The sequence below is a fragment of the Cervus elaphus genome, chromosome 3 (assembly GCF_910594005.1).
Source record: "Cervus elaphus chromosome 3, mCerEla1.1, whole genome shotgun sequence".
In the NCBI taxonomy this organism is placed as follows: Eukaryota; Metazoa; Chordata; class Mammalia; order Artiodactyla; family Cervidae; genus Cervus; species Cervus elaphus.
The window spans coordinates 34,680,405-34,695,548 of NC_057817.1; the positions used below are offsets into that span (position 1 = coordinate 34,680,405).

The 15,144-nt window shown below is 39.3% G+C and overlaps 1 protein-coding gene across 1 annotated transcript in view; it reads left to right on the forward strand.

Annotated features, from left to right (window-relative positions):
* DBX2 (developing brain homeobox 2) overlaps nt 1–9,710 on the forward strand; it is a 36,788-nt gene extending 27,078 nt beyond the window's left edge. The window contains exon 4 of the mRNA XM_043886389.1: nt 7,402–9,710. Within this exon, the coding sequence (XP_043742324.1) occupies nt 7,402–7,740 (339 nt within the window). The 3' untranslated portion in view covers nt 7,741–9,710. The remainder of the gene's footprint in view (nt 1–7,401) is intronic.
* Nucleotides 9,711–15,144: the final 5,434 nt, after the last annotated feature.

Genomic DNA, 15,144 nt, shown 5'->3' on the forward strand with positions numbered 1-15,144 from the left:
TCCTAATTTCTGAAGGAATCCAATGAAATCCATTCATTTGACAACTGTTCCTTGTACTAAGCATAATACCGGACCCCAAAGCATTATTGAAATGACTCTCATAATTTTTTAGTGAGTGGAAATATGTGCAACAATTCCTGTTTGGAAATTGGTTCATTTGCTGAGAAGTTTAGGTTTTTGCCTGATTAATTCTTCCCAAATGAAAAGAAGAGCAAAGGCTGTGGCATTTACATCATTGCGTTGTTTGCTCTGTTTTCAGAGACACTGGCTACATAATTGCCTACAAAAGCAGGAACCAATTTTTCTGTCTTTTTCTTCATTTCCAATCCAACAGTCAAGGCATAAGTGAATGACTCATAAGTACCTCTTAATAGATTTCATTATTTTGCACCGTGGGCTTATGTCAAGTACAGTTAAGTAATTTCACATTTGCAGCTTTTACAGACCTTTCTTGTACAATGATGTTTCACATAATTTTGAAAGAGACTTCCTGGCCTTTTGGGAAGTGCAGCCTACTCCATTTAAAGATTGGCCTACTTATAAATAGTTAACAGTATAAGGCACTGGTATTTTCCTATTTAATCCTTGTTATGAAATATCCCCATTTTCTAGATGAGGAAATGTAGAGAAGTAAATAGAGATCCAGTGTCACAGAGTGAAACTGCTTTGGAGCTGAGCTCCCCACCCCAGGCAACCTGACTCTGGAATTTGCATTCTCTTTAACCTGGACCCACCATGTACATTTGTGCAGGCTGTTCGCTGTACAGGGGCGCTTGGCTCATGGGGATGGCAGAGATAAAAGGCAGCAGGTACTCTGTCTAACTGGCTTTCCTGGTGCAGGGCTCCATCTACCTGAATTTTTTGAATCAGCATAAAAGCTTTAAAGGGCTAGCAGAGGCTCTGTGTTAACCACCATGTTCTTCTGTACTTCCCCTCAATGCAAATGACCTGGTTTCTAACTTTAGATGTCATTAAACTAGTTATTTTTGGATGAAACCTTTCTTAACCTTGCTTCCTTTCCCCAGGGAAGTAATCTGTCCCCCTGACCCCTGAGTTTTTGTAATCATAGGAAGCAGTACAAGGTGTGGCCGAGGGTAGTTGGCCTAGATCAGCCAGTATGTGTTTTCCTCGCGTGTGGTACCGGTGAGCCCATACCCTTAATTGACTGCTGTGTGCCTCAGTTTCTCACTTTAAACACAGGGACAAGTATAGGAATTCTGTCTATGTCACAGAGCACTTTTGTGTCTATGACAGACAAATCAGTAGTTATATCTTGATGGTCTGTTTTATGTAAGACTCAGACCTTCCTGGGTGGCTCTCATGGTAAATGATCTGCCTGCAATGCAGGAGACGCGGGTTCAATCCCTGGGTCAGAAAGATCCCCTGGAGAAGGAAATGGCTACCCACTCCACTATTTTTGCCTGGGAATCCCATGGACAGAGGAGTCTGGTGGGCTACAGTCTGTGGGGTTGCAAAGAGTCGGACATGACTGAGCAATTAACACACTCTGTGCTAGGTAAGAGGGGATATTGATAAGTACTGATTCAGGTAACACTCCTTGGCACCCCAGGAATGTTTATAACCAACTGAGAAGACAAAGCAGAAGCTTACGAGCAATTAGATAAGAATATGAAACAATAATATAGGAAACAGCACCTGGCAGGTTAGTTATACTGCCATATAGGAGCTGGATCAGTAGTTCTTCTAGAACTCATATATCTCTCTGGAGCCTTACACTAATTCCCACCTCTGGAGGGGATGGTCATATGACTGGTCCATATATCCTTGGCGGGGGGAGTCTAGTGATGGGAATTTTCTGGTCCTCAGAGGAATTGTTGGGTCTGAGAAAGGACCACATGGGGGCTCAGTAGGCCTGGCCTGTGTTGCATTGGCCTGGAAAAGTGTATAGTTTTGTAAGTTTGGGGGCCTCTGGTTGAATTGGAACTTGAGGTAGGTGTTGTTTAGTTGCCAAGTCACGTGAGACTCTTTTTCAATCCCATGGATTATAGCCCACCAGGCTCCTCTGTTCATGGGATTTTCCAGGCAAGAATACTGGAGTGGTTTCCATTCCCTTCTCCAAGGGATCTTCCCCACCCAGGAGTCATACCTGCATCTCTTTCAAATGTATTGGCAGGCAGATTCTTAGGTGTTAAAGAGCAAAAATGGCTCGGATTAATCTGACAGTGCTCTGAGAAAGTGTGAAAATCCATAATAGTACATAATATCTTCTTTTAAAATGAACTATTGAAAAAGGATTGCATCAAGCCTATTAAATAATATTTATGAGGAGTTGACTATAATATTTCCACTCTGAGAAAACAAACTGTTTCCATAGTTTCATGTTATCTCTCAGTTCTTATCCATAGGCACATAGTTGTACATAGTTGATTATATTGGTTTTAAAATTCAAATACCTCAGGAAGGAATGTTTTTTATCTCAATGAATTTAGCGAACAGCTCAGAAGTAGGTTAACATTTTCTTATTTCATATGTTGTCATTGTTGTTGTTCAGTTACTAAGTTGTATCCAACTCTTTGTGATGCCACGGACTGCAGCACGTTAGGCTCCTCTGTTCTCCACTATCTCCTGGAGTTTGCTCAAATTCAAGTCCACGAGTCAATGATGCTATCTGACTATCTCATCTTCTGTCATCCCCTTCTCCTCCTGCCCTCAGTCTTTCCCAGCATCAGGGTTTTTTTCCAGTGAGTTGGCTCTTTGCATCAGATGTCCAAAGTATTGGAGTTTCAGCTTCAGCATTAGTCCTTCCAATGAAAATTCAGAGTTGATTTCCTTTAGGATTGACTGATGTGGTCTTCTTGCTGTCCAAGAGACTCTCAAGAGTCTTCTCCAGCACCACAATTCAAAAACTTCACTTGTTTGGCCATCAGCCTTCTTTATGGTCCAACTCTCACATCTGTACATGACTACTGGAAAAACCAAAGCTTTAACTATATAAACCTTTGATGACAAAGTGATATTGCTGTTTTTTAATGCACTGTCTAGATATGTCATTGCTTTCCTTCCAAGGAGCAAGCATCTTTTAATTTCATGGCTTCAGTCACTGTCCTCAGTAATTTCAGAGCCCAAGAAAATAAAATCTGTCACTGCTCCCACTTTCTCCCCTTCTATTTACCATGAAGTGATGGGACTGGATGTCATGATCTTAGTTTTTTGAATGTTGTGTTTTAAGCCAGTTTTTTTTTTCCACTCTCCTCTTTTACACCCATCAAGAGTCTCTTTAGTTCTTCTTTGCTTTCTGCCATTAGAGTGGTATCATTTCCGTATCTGAGGTTGTCAATATTTCTCCTGGCAATCTTGATTCCAGCTTGTGATTCATCCAGCCCAGCATTTCTCGTGATGTACTCTGCATGTAAGTTAAATAAACACAGTGACAATATACAGCCTTGTCATACTCATTTCCCAAATAAGCTTATATATTTGTCATATATGCACGAACACATAAAAAACACATGCTAAGTCACTTCAGTTGTGTCCTACTCTTTGTGACCCTTTGGGCTGTAGCCTGCCAGGCTCCTCTGTCCATGGGATTCTCCAGGCAAGAATACTGGAGTGGGTTGTCATGCCCTTCTCCAGGGGATCTTCCTGACCCATGGGTCGAACCAGAGTCTCTTACATCTCTTGCATTGGCAAGTGTGTTCTTTACCACTAGTGCCACTGGGGAAGCCCTATTAAAAAAAAAGATAGAATCTTGCATAATGATTACCACATCCCCTGACATTTGATGTCATTTACAGATTATAAAATAGCTACTTCTGTTATTTCTGTTTTACAGATGAAAGAAGCTGTGACCTAGAAGCACATATACGTATTTTTAGGTAAAAATGGGATCACACTCTGCACATATTTTGACGTTTTCCAAAGGACAATACGAATCACCTGTGTAACCAGCACACAGCTCAGGCAGTAGGACTTTACCATGGGGCCAGATTCCCCTGCACACCCATTCCCAGGCACTACCTGCTCCTTCCTGACCGAACTGAATGGATTCGTTTGCCCATTTTTGTGCTTTGTATAAATAATATCACTCAGTTCATCTTCTTTGGTGTATGGCTTCTTTCACTGACCATATTTTGTGAGATTCATTCATGTGGCTGTGTTGTAGCAGTAGCTCATTTACACTTATCACTACGTAGTATTACATGGTACACCACGGTGTATCCATTCTAATGGTGGCCATTGGGATTGTTCCCATTTTTTGGCTATTATGAAAATGCTGTTGACAATGACTATTGTTTTACACTTTGCTTCCCCCCTGCCCCCATTCAAATGTCATGAGATACGATACATCCTTGCATATCTGCATACACATTTACTTCATTTTTCTTTAGTGTCTTAGAACTGACCATTACATGGATACACTGTAATTCACTTAGCCATCTTCAGCTTTAAGTTACTTCCTAGTTTTTACTATTACATATCTTTATGCACTTTAAAAATATTGAAAGTAAGATAGGAAACTAGGAGTGGGACTTATAGGTTAAAGTTTATGTACATTTTAAATTGTGATCAATTAAAAAATTCCTTTCCAAATATAATATTATATCAATATATTGAATTGTATCAGATTTCACTCCTACTAGTGAACAGTCCCCTTTTTTAAAATAGTCCCACTATTTAAATTTTTGAAAATGTTGCCACCTTCATTGGCAGCTTGTGTTTGTTATTTTTTTCCTAGTTATCAGAACTTGGGAATCTTTTTACTGGTTATTTTCATCTGAATTTAGACTTCTCATGGCTATATCACTTTATTTCTATCATGTTGTCTTTTTGTTGATGGATATGCAGCAATTATTTTGTCTGTTAATCAAAATATTTGAAATATTATGGTCAGTAACATTTTCCTATTAGCAGCTGTCATAGAAATCCCTTCCAAGTTTGTGGCTTTTTTTTATTGTGGTAAAATACACATAACATAAAATTTACCATTTTAACCTTTTGGAAGTGTACAATTCAGTGGCATTAAGTACATTCACATTGTTAGGCAGCTGTCATCACCATCTATTCCAGAACTTTTTTCATCTCTCAGAACTGAAACTTTGCACTCATTAAACAGTGACTCCCTGTTCCTCCCTACCCCAAGCACCTGGCAACCACCATTCTATTTTCTATCTCTATGAATTTGACTACTCTAGGTACTTCATATAAATGGAATCATACTGTATTTGTCCTTTTGTTACTGGCATATTTCACTGGACACAGTGTCTTCAAGTTCCATCTGTATTGTAGCATGTGTTAGAACTTCCTTCCTTGTTAGGGCTGAATGATATTCAATTGTATATATAGACCACATTTTGTATATTCATTCATCCATAAATGGTCATTTGGGTTGCTTCCACCTTTTGGCTAATATAAATATTGCTGCTGTGAACATTGTGTGTACAAATACTTCTTTGAGTCCCTACTTTTAATTATTTTGGGTAATTTGTGGCTTTTTCATATGTTTTTGGTCATCTTTATTTGTACAAAAGTTTCTCCTTTTTATGTAGTCAGATCTAGCTTTCCTTTTGTAGCCTTACTGTTTTGTCAAGCTTAAGAAAACATTCATCTCCCTAAGACTGTAATGATCGTCTCTTATATTTTCTTCTAGAACTTTTATAGTTTTGTGCTTATGTTTAGCTGTTTTATCTATCTGAGATTTTTACTGAGAGATAGAACTTTTATGAATGTATGTGTGCTAAGTTGCTTCAGTCATGTCTTGACTCTTTGTGACCCTATGGACTGTAGCCCACCAGGCTCCTCTGTCCATGGGATTCTGCAGACAAGATTAGTTTAATGGGTTGCCCTGCCCTGCTCCAGGGATCTTCCTGACCCAGGGATCGAACCCAGGTCTCTCGCATTGCAGGCAGATTCTTTACCACTGAGCCACTGAGGAAGCCCAGAACTTTTGTGGTTTTCCCCAAGTATGTACATTTGTCCCAGTACCACTTATGGTACACTTGTCCTGATACCACTTATGAAAAAACTTCTTTCATGATTTTCTTCAAATTGAAATATTACTCAAAAATTTTCTAGACAGAAAAGCTAACAGGAGAAGAAAATAATTAATGTGATGAAAAGGCAAGAATCACTAATGGGAACACAACTGTCTTAGTAAAAACTCATTAGAAATACTTGGCAGATTTTCTGGGAGTAAATGCCTACTGCAAATAATAAATGAGTTTATGAACAGAACCAAGTGCTTTGGTATGTACACAGTAGTACTGTTTTCTTATGAAAAGCCTTGTAACTGAGATGGCTGTATTTCCGACTCAGCTGCCTGCAATAAGCTTCTTTTGTAGCCATTTTGGACATTGCCACTCACTTTGAAAGAATGTTTTGCCAATCTGGAAAGACCGTCTCAGTTAGAGTTAGAGTTTTACTTCACTGGGAGAAATATTTGGTTTGTACACTTTAATAATTATTTCTTTAGGTAAAAATTTTCCAGTTTTTGTTTTAAAAATAGAAAGCTACTCAAAAGGATGCAGTGTAATGCGCAGGAAAGCAATGTGATTGACTTTTCAACCGCCAGGAAACCAATTGTGATATTTTCTGCTCAGGTACAGTTGATTACATAGTAGGTATAGAGGGAAGTTAGTAGAAAAGATTCAAGTGGGATGGGGGCAGATATGGCTCAGATTAGAAACTACCATCATAAGCACTTTAAGGTTCATTACAATCAGTTGTAATTTATTGAACCTAATTCTTTGAAGTTGATAAGCCATGGGAGTACTCGAACTTGGAAATTATATTAAGCCTGCAATTTATCTAAGCATTATGAAATGTATTCTTAATTTAGTCTCCAAAAGTTTCTGATGAGGTTTGAATGTTTATAGGAGCCTCAGCACTGGAGTGGGACTGTCACTGAGTCTAGTCTAAGTACTTCCATTTTATAAGCTGTGTGCCCTTGAACTAGTTCATTGCTTTGAACCTCAGTTTTCTTATGTGAGCAATAAGGACTTCTTGCAGTCCCTGTGAGGATCGAATTGTAAAATCTATGTTGAGTGCCTGGCTTGACACTTGGCACCAAAAAAAAAAAAACAAAAAAAAACAAAAAAACACTCAGATGATATTACTAGCTGATAACATTTCCTTTGGATAAATAATTTAGCATAAACTAAATGAGGTTTTAAAATATTGAAAAGAGGTAAACCAGTCTTGAAAGATGCCTGGCTTATAGGATGTCACCAACTTAACCACAGTTGTTTTGTTTCATAAGGGTGTGGACATGTTATATTAATTTCTCAGATATTTCTGGACTGAAAAACTGCAAGGACTTTGCTAGGCTGGCTCTCATAATAAGGCATTCTGTGGAATGAACAGTGGGAAAAATTACAGTTTAAAATGCTGAAGTGAAGTAATGTGGAGTTAAGTGATCATTTTGTTCAATTACTTTATTACTAGGTGAAAATCTGGTTTCAGAACAGAAGAATGAAATGGCGGAATTCCAAAGAAAAGGAAGTGCTTTCCAACAGGTGTCTCCAAGAAGTAGTCCTTCAAGAGGACCCCCTCTCGCGATCGGCTCTAGGTTTCCCTTCTCCATGTGCTTCGCTCTGGGAAGTCTCCCAGCAGCACTTGAGTCCAGGATGGAGGGAGAATTCGCCTGAACCTTCAGAGAGACTGATCCAGGAGAGTCCAGGGGCAGAGGTACTGCCCCCAGAAGCAAAGTCACTGCAGGGTGCCTTGTATTTGTGTTCTGAGGAGGATGCAAGAGACAAGGGTGTACTTACTGGCACAGCGTGAATGGACACAGTCTGCCGTGTTAACTTAAAAGAACGCTTGATTAATAACATTTGGGCTCCAAAGCCTGCTAGCTTGTGCCTCATCAGTGCCTAAAACCTAATACCTTAGGAGTGAAACATGGACTAATGTTTTAGGAAACCCTCTCCAGTGTTCTCTTCTTTGGGTCCTAGACTCAGACTTAATTTGTAAGTGGAACAGAATCTCCTGGAAATTGCGATGAAACTAAAAAAACCCTAGAGTAATAGTTGACTCAGTCACAGCTCTGATTTTGTGCATATGTGCTTGTGTCTCTATGTATGTATATATATAAATAGTCATTAAAAATACGTTAGTAGAAACTAGTTCCTTTCTATATAGTGCATTGAGCAAATTCACTTCCTTTTATATGAAGAAAAACCAACGATGGACTGAATGTTTTTAATTTTTTAAAAATTATGTGAAATTTGGACTTTAGTGCAGACTTTCATATCGATAGAATATGTTTTTTAAAATTCCCTATTTTCTGGCTTCTTTCAGTATCCAACTGTAAACGATTTTTAACGACTCAACTCAGCAGTCCTAATCAAATGTGCCACTGTTAGGTACATACATTGAAAGTATGTATTTAAAATTAGTCCAACAGGCAAACTAGAAGAATTTCTGAGTGTGACTGTTAGTATCTTTCATTTCCCAGGCTCTGGACTTCCGGCTCTCATGATGGAGGTACCTATTTAATTGCTGATTATCATATGATCTCTTTTCTGTAATGATGGCCTTAATCAGGTTTTGCTAAATAAAATGCCTTTGAGGGCATATCAGGTAAATAGAGGGCATGGCCCACCTAAAGATCTGTGAGTTTAATAATTGTTGAAATACTGTGTTGGCTGAACAAACATCTGTGCCAAGAAGTTTGTGACCTCTGGCTAAGACCTAAGTGTCACAGTTCTTAAATGTTCCCAACAGGACTTCAAAACCCAACACTGATGGAATCTGTAGTGATTTCTATTTGCACTTCTGGTTATAGACTAAATTTTCCACTTAGGTGGTGTACACTATAATATTAGGTTATTTTTATGTATTAACAAGTACCACACAGATGTTTTATGTTTTTTGAGTACTGTGAAATAGTATTATTATAAAATTTCATTTCTGGTAATGATTTGCTTAGTTCAGCTAGAATTTTTTATTCTAGGTCCAAGAAAAAATTATGCTTCACTTTGAAGGAAATGAGGCAGAAAAAGGAAATGATGTGATTTGGAAGTAGGTTATTATAATCTGTGGACAAGAAGCATTATTAGAAGTTCATGATGTGGAATTTTGTTAGAAAGCTACACAGAGAGAGTGACTTCTAATTTGCTTACATTCTTAGCTATTGGCTTTGAGGGTTTAGAGTTTTAACAAAGGTAGTTATTTCTGAAGATAACAATTTTGTCAACATGAGGAAATTATTTTGTGTGAATGGAATTCAATTTGGTGTATGATAGCTTATGTCTTTATCTTTTGCTTGCAAGTCATCTCAGAAGACTCAATCCCTCTTTGTGGGAAGTGGAGGCAGGGGGTCTGCTGTCAACAATTTCAGTTTTAAAACCTGTCTTAAAATGAGTTTTAGTATGATTTCTTTTATTTATATAATGTTAACCTCATTTACATTTATTGTGTCCTTTCTGTGTACTGGAGACTATGCTAAACCTTTAGGAGGGATTAACTCATTTAATCCTCATGACAATGACCTAATGAAGTATAGGGACTATTACTGTTAGGATTCTTGTTACCTAGACAAGGGACCTGAAGCAGTACGGTTAGGGTAATTTGCCCAAGGTCATGAGGTTAATAAATGGAATTTGACCCCTGGCAGTCAAGTTTCAACTTTTGAAGTTTAACCAACCATTTGGGGGTGTATACCACTGTGAATGTATTTACCTAGTTATGGGATGCATTGTAAGACATACATTTTGAAGACTGAAATGAAATTTATTAAAGAAATTCAGAAACACACTGTACTTTTAAAAAATATTTATTTTTAATTGGAGGTTAATTTCTTTACAATATTGTGTTGGGTTTCTGCCACATATGAACATGAATCAGCCATAGTTGTACGTATGTCCCCTCCCTCTTAAACCTCCTCCCTACATCCCACCCATCTAGGACATTTTACTTTTTAGTATCTTACTTGGGGAATGTTTTCCTCTTCAGCCTCTTCTCTATTAATTTTGAAATGTTGGGAAAGTAAAGAATCATGAAAGTCTTCAGTTATGAAGTCTCAGTCATAGAGAATAGTCTCATAGGAGAACCTAAGTGTGAAATGAAAGAGTATTTTTCTCTTACTGTTCGCTAGAAATCATAGAGAGTTTATCCATGGACAGTGTTTCTTGAGAAAAACTTGAAAATCAAATGAAAGAAACCTGCATCCTGGCCATCCAATTACCCAATGGGGTGCTAAAATTACCTGTCTTGGTGCTGAAATAATCTTTCCCCATGGTTTCACCTCGAATTCTGAGACCCAGTGGAGGCTCTGTGTGATTGGCCTGATAATCGTATACACAGATGCATCTTTTAATTGTTTTCTACCTTGGATATGTTAGGGGCTTCATTGGTGGCTCAGATGGTAAAGAGTCTGGCTGCAGTGCAGGAGACCTGGGTTTGACCCCTGGGTCAGGAAGATACCCTGCCTAGAAAAGGAAATGGCAACCCACTCCAGTATCCTTCCCTGCAAAATGCCATGGATGGAGGAGGCTGGCAGGCTACAGTCCCTGGGGTCCAAAAGAGTCAGACATGACTGAGCAACTTCACTTTTGGATGTATTAAAGGCTTAGGAAAAGAACATCTTGGATGAATATGAAAGTGTTAGTTGCTCAGTTCTGTCTGACTCTCTGCGATCTCCTGGGCTAAGCCCACAAGGCTCCCTCTGTCCATGGAATTCTCCAGGCAAGAATACTGGAGTGGGTTGCCATTCCCTTCTCCAGGACATCTTCCTAACCCAGGGATGGAACCCGGGTCTCCTGAATCGTGGGCAGATTCTTTACAGTCTAAGCCACCAGGGAAGCCCCTTGGATGAATATATTAGGGATATTTAGGGAAGATGCACAAACACATAGACATGTTCCACAGGCATATGCTTGTTGTACCTTGACTTTGCCTTCATTTACTCAAATTGTCGGAGAGAAGTGCTGAGCTTCATAGTCTAATTGACAAGGGTCTCCTTTCTCCTTTAACTTGTGCTTAACCAATGCTGCCTCCACCTACAGTGTCTTACACATGTACTGGGTTGGCCAAAAAGTTTGAGTCTTTCTGTAATCTCTTACAGAAAAACCCAAATGAACATTTTGTCAAACCCAATATTTTCCACTGCTTTCAGAATGCAGACTACTTTTCTCCACATGATCACATAAGAGTATTTTTGCTGTCTGCCTTCCAGACAAACACTATTCTATAAAATACCAGGAGAATAGAAGCCTGAAGGCAAGAGTATTTAAAAAATTTTAAAAACATGCCAAATTTCCTTAAGTGGAAAAGAAGAAAAAATTGTAAACACCATCCTTCAGCTTTTATGAAGAAAAATATAAAGCTAAGTATAAAGAGTTGTAAGTATACAGATTAGGAATGGTCTTGGGGTCTGGAGATAGTGAAAGCCATGATCACTGATATTTGAAAGGCAGCTCTATTTTCTTAGTACTAAAGTGGTTTGAATGGGTAACCTGGTTATTCAGGCCAGTGGTTCAGTCTTTAAAAATCCATACCTGTGAATGCCATACCTTCCAACCAGTTTTGTATATGTGCTCAGATTGGGATATTCTTCGTACATGCTCTTCAAAAGCACCCACACCTCCCACTCCATCCACTGAGAATCATACATATACTTACTTCACTTTTCATATAAGATCCTAAAAATATGTAAATCACACATGTCATTTCTGGTCCCTTGTATTTCCCATTCTGATGCATCTTTTGCAAAGGTACATACTCCCCAGCTTGCTCTGTGACCCATTCCTTGGCAAACAGTGATTTTATCAAATTCTGCTGACCTTTACTAAAACAAAACTCATTCCATTGTGCTCATAAGCTTATTAGACACTGCTTCTGCACTCCTTTGAAATCCACAAAAATATTTTTTTTCTGGATCTCATACTTCTTAGGTATTATGTGTGAGGCACTGTCTTCAGCTCTATGTTAACAAGAACTGTTCACATGTAAACAAATATGAAGGAGCTCATGGCCCTTGATCTCAAGGAAACTTAAGATCTAGTCTTCTTGCCAAACATTTTTTGAAATCTTCCATGTTACCAGTGACTGGATCCAGTAGTTTTGGGGTAAAAAATAGTGTCCTCCAAAACCCTACCTATCTATTTGCAGGAGTAGTAGCCGTTTTGTTATTCGGTTGCTCAGTCGTGTCGACTCTTTGCTACTCTGTGGCCCGCAGCACATCCGGATTCCCTATCATTCACTTTCTCCCTGATTTTGCTCAAACTCATGTCCATTGAGTCAGTGATGCCATGGAACCTTCTCATCCTCTGCCGCCCCCTTCTCCTCCTGCCTTCAATCTTTCCCAGCATCAGGGTCTTTTCCAATGAGTAAGTTCTTCCCAGCAGGTGGCCAAAGTATTCAGCATTGGCATCAGTTCTTCCAATGAATTCTCTGGGTTGATTTCCTTTAGGATTGACTGGTTTAATCTCCTTGCTGTTCAAGGGACTCTCAAGAGTCTTCTCCAGCACCACAGTTCAAAAGCATCAATTCTTTGGCCCTCAGCCCTCTTTATGGTCCACCTCTCACATTCATAATGACTGCTGTGAAAACCATAGCTTTGATTGTATGGACTTTGGTCAGCAAACTGATATTTCTACTTTCTAATATGCTGTCTAGATTTGTCATAGCTTTGCATGCAAGAAGCAAACATTTTTAATTTCATGGCTGCAGTCACTGTTTGCAGTGATTTTTCAGCCCAAGAAAATAAAATCTGTCATTACTTTCACTTTTCCCCTTTCTATTTGCCATTAAATGATGGAACCAGATGCCATGATCTTAGGTTTTTTAATGTGGAGTTCCAAGTCAGCTTCTTTACTCTCCTCTTTCATCCTCATCAAGAGGCTCTTGAGTCTCTCTTTACTTTCTGCCATTAGAGTGGTATCATTTCCATATCTGAGGGTGTTGATATTTCTCCTGGCAATCTTGATTCCAGCTTGTGATTCATCCATCCCAGCATTTTACAGGCTGTTCTCTGTGTGAAAGTTAAATAAGCAGAGTGACAGCATAGAGCCTTGTCATGCTTCTTTCTCAATTTGGAACCAGTCAGCTGCTCCATGTCTGGTTTTAACTGTTACTTCTTGACCTGCATACAGGTTTCTCAGGAGACAGGTAAGGTGGTCTGGTACTCCCATCTCTTGAAGAATTTTCCACAGTTTGTTGTGATCCATATAGCCAAAGGCTTTTTAGCATAGTCAGTAAAGCAGATGTTTTTCTGAAATTCCCTTGCTTTCTCCATGATCCAACGAATGTTGGCAATTTGATCTCTGGTTCCTCTGCCTTTTCTAAACTCAGCTCATACATGTGCAAGTTCTTGGTTCATGTACTGCTGAAGCCTAGCTTGAAGGATTTTGAGCATAACCTTGTGGCCATGTGAAATGAGTGCAACTGTACAGTAGACTGGACATTCTTTGGCATTGCCCTTGTTTGACATTAGAATGAAAACTGATCTTTTCCAGTCCTGTGGTCACTGCTGAGTTTTCCAAATATGCTGAAATATTGAGTGCAACACTTCAATAGCATCATCTTTTATGATTCTAAGTAGCTCAGCTGGAATTCTGTCACCTCTACTAGCTTTGTTTGTAGTAATGTTTCCTAAGACCCGCTTGACTTCATACTCCAGGATGTCTGGCTCTAGTTAAGTGACCATACCATCGTGGTTATCCTGGTCACTAAAACCTTTTTTGTGTAGTTCTTCTGTGTATTCTTGCCACCTCTTCTTAATCTCTTCTGCTTCTGGTAGGTCCTTACCATTTCCATTCTTTATTGTGCCTATTCTTGCATGAACTATTCCAGTTCATATGCCCAGTTTTCTTGAAGAGATCCTAGTTTTTCCCAGTCTATTGTTTTCCTCTATTTCTTGGCATAGTTCATTTAAGAAAGCTGTCTTATCTCTCCTTGCTGTTCTCTGAAACTCTGCATTCAGTTGGGTATATCTTTTCCTTTCACTTCTCTTCTTTCCCAGCTACTTGTAAAGCATCCTCAGAGAACCAGTTTGCCTCCCTGTATTTCTTTTCTTGGGGATGGTCTTGGTCACTGCCTCCTGTAAAATTTAACAAACCTCTGTCCATAGCTCTTTAGGCACTCTCTCTACCAGATCTTTGATCTATGGATGGAGGTTCGTTAAGTTTTACAGGAGGCAGTGACCAAGACCATCCCCAAGAAAAGAAATACAGGAAGGCAAAGTAGTTCACTGAGAAGGCTTTACAAATAGCTGAGAAAGAAATTTTCCCTGGTAGCTCAGCTGGTAAAGAATTTGCCTGCAATGCAGGAGACCCTGGTTTGATCTTTGGGTCAGGAAGATTCTCTGAAGAAGGGATAGGCTATCCACTCAAGTATTAGAAAATTTCCCTGGTGACTCAGATGGTAAACAATGCCCCTGCAAAGCAGGAGACCTGGGTACGATCCCTGGAGGGGATCCTCTGGAGGAGGCAACCCACTTCAGTATTCTTGCCTTGGAGAATCCCCATGAACAGAGCCTGGTGGGCTGCAGTATCTACGGTCACAAAGAGTCGGACACGACTGAGCGACAAAACACAGCACATACCTGAATGACCTAGTGGTTTTCTCTACTTTCTTCAATTTAAGCCTAAATTTTGGCAATAAGAAGCTCATGATCTGAGCCACAGTCAGCTCCAGATCTTGCTTTTGCTGATTGTATAGAGCTTCTCCATCTGTGACTGCAAAGAACATAACCAATCTGATTTCAGTATTGACCATCTGGTGATGTCCATATGTAGAGTCAGAACTCTTCACTATGACCTGTTCATCTTCGGTATTCCTGCACTCAATGACTCATAGCTTCATTTAGTTACGCAAACCCCTTTGCCATGACAAGACTGTGATCCCTGAAGTAGGGTGGTGGATTGGGGGGTTGTTATTGAATGCTTCCGTTTTCAGAAAAATACAAGCTACTTGGCTTTGCTGATTTTCTGTGCTCTTTCTCCCCCATTTGGGTCACATTGATCCCAAGACAAGTCAGGAAAAGTCTAAGGAAATAATATAGTAACTTTTTGTTTATAATGCACTCTACCTTCTACTTTCTTCTTTCTACCTTCTCAGCCTCAGATCAGCTTTCAACCATGATGAATAGGAAGAGTGAAGAAAAAGCAAGTAGCACAAGTAAGGCGAAATCAGGATGGTGAGTATTCTTGAATATATCGGAAAAATCTTGGAGAATTAATTTAC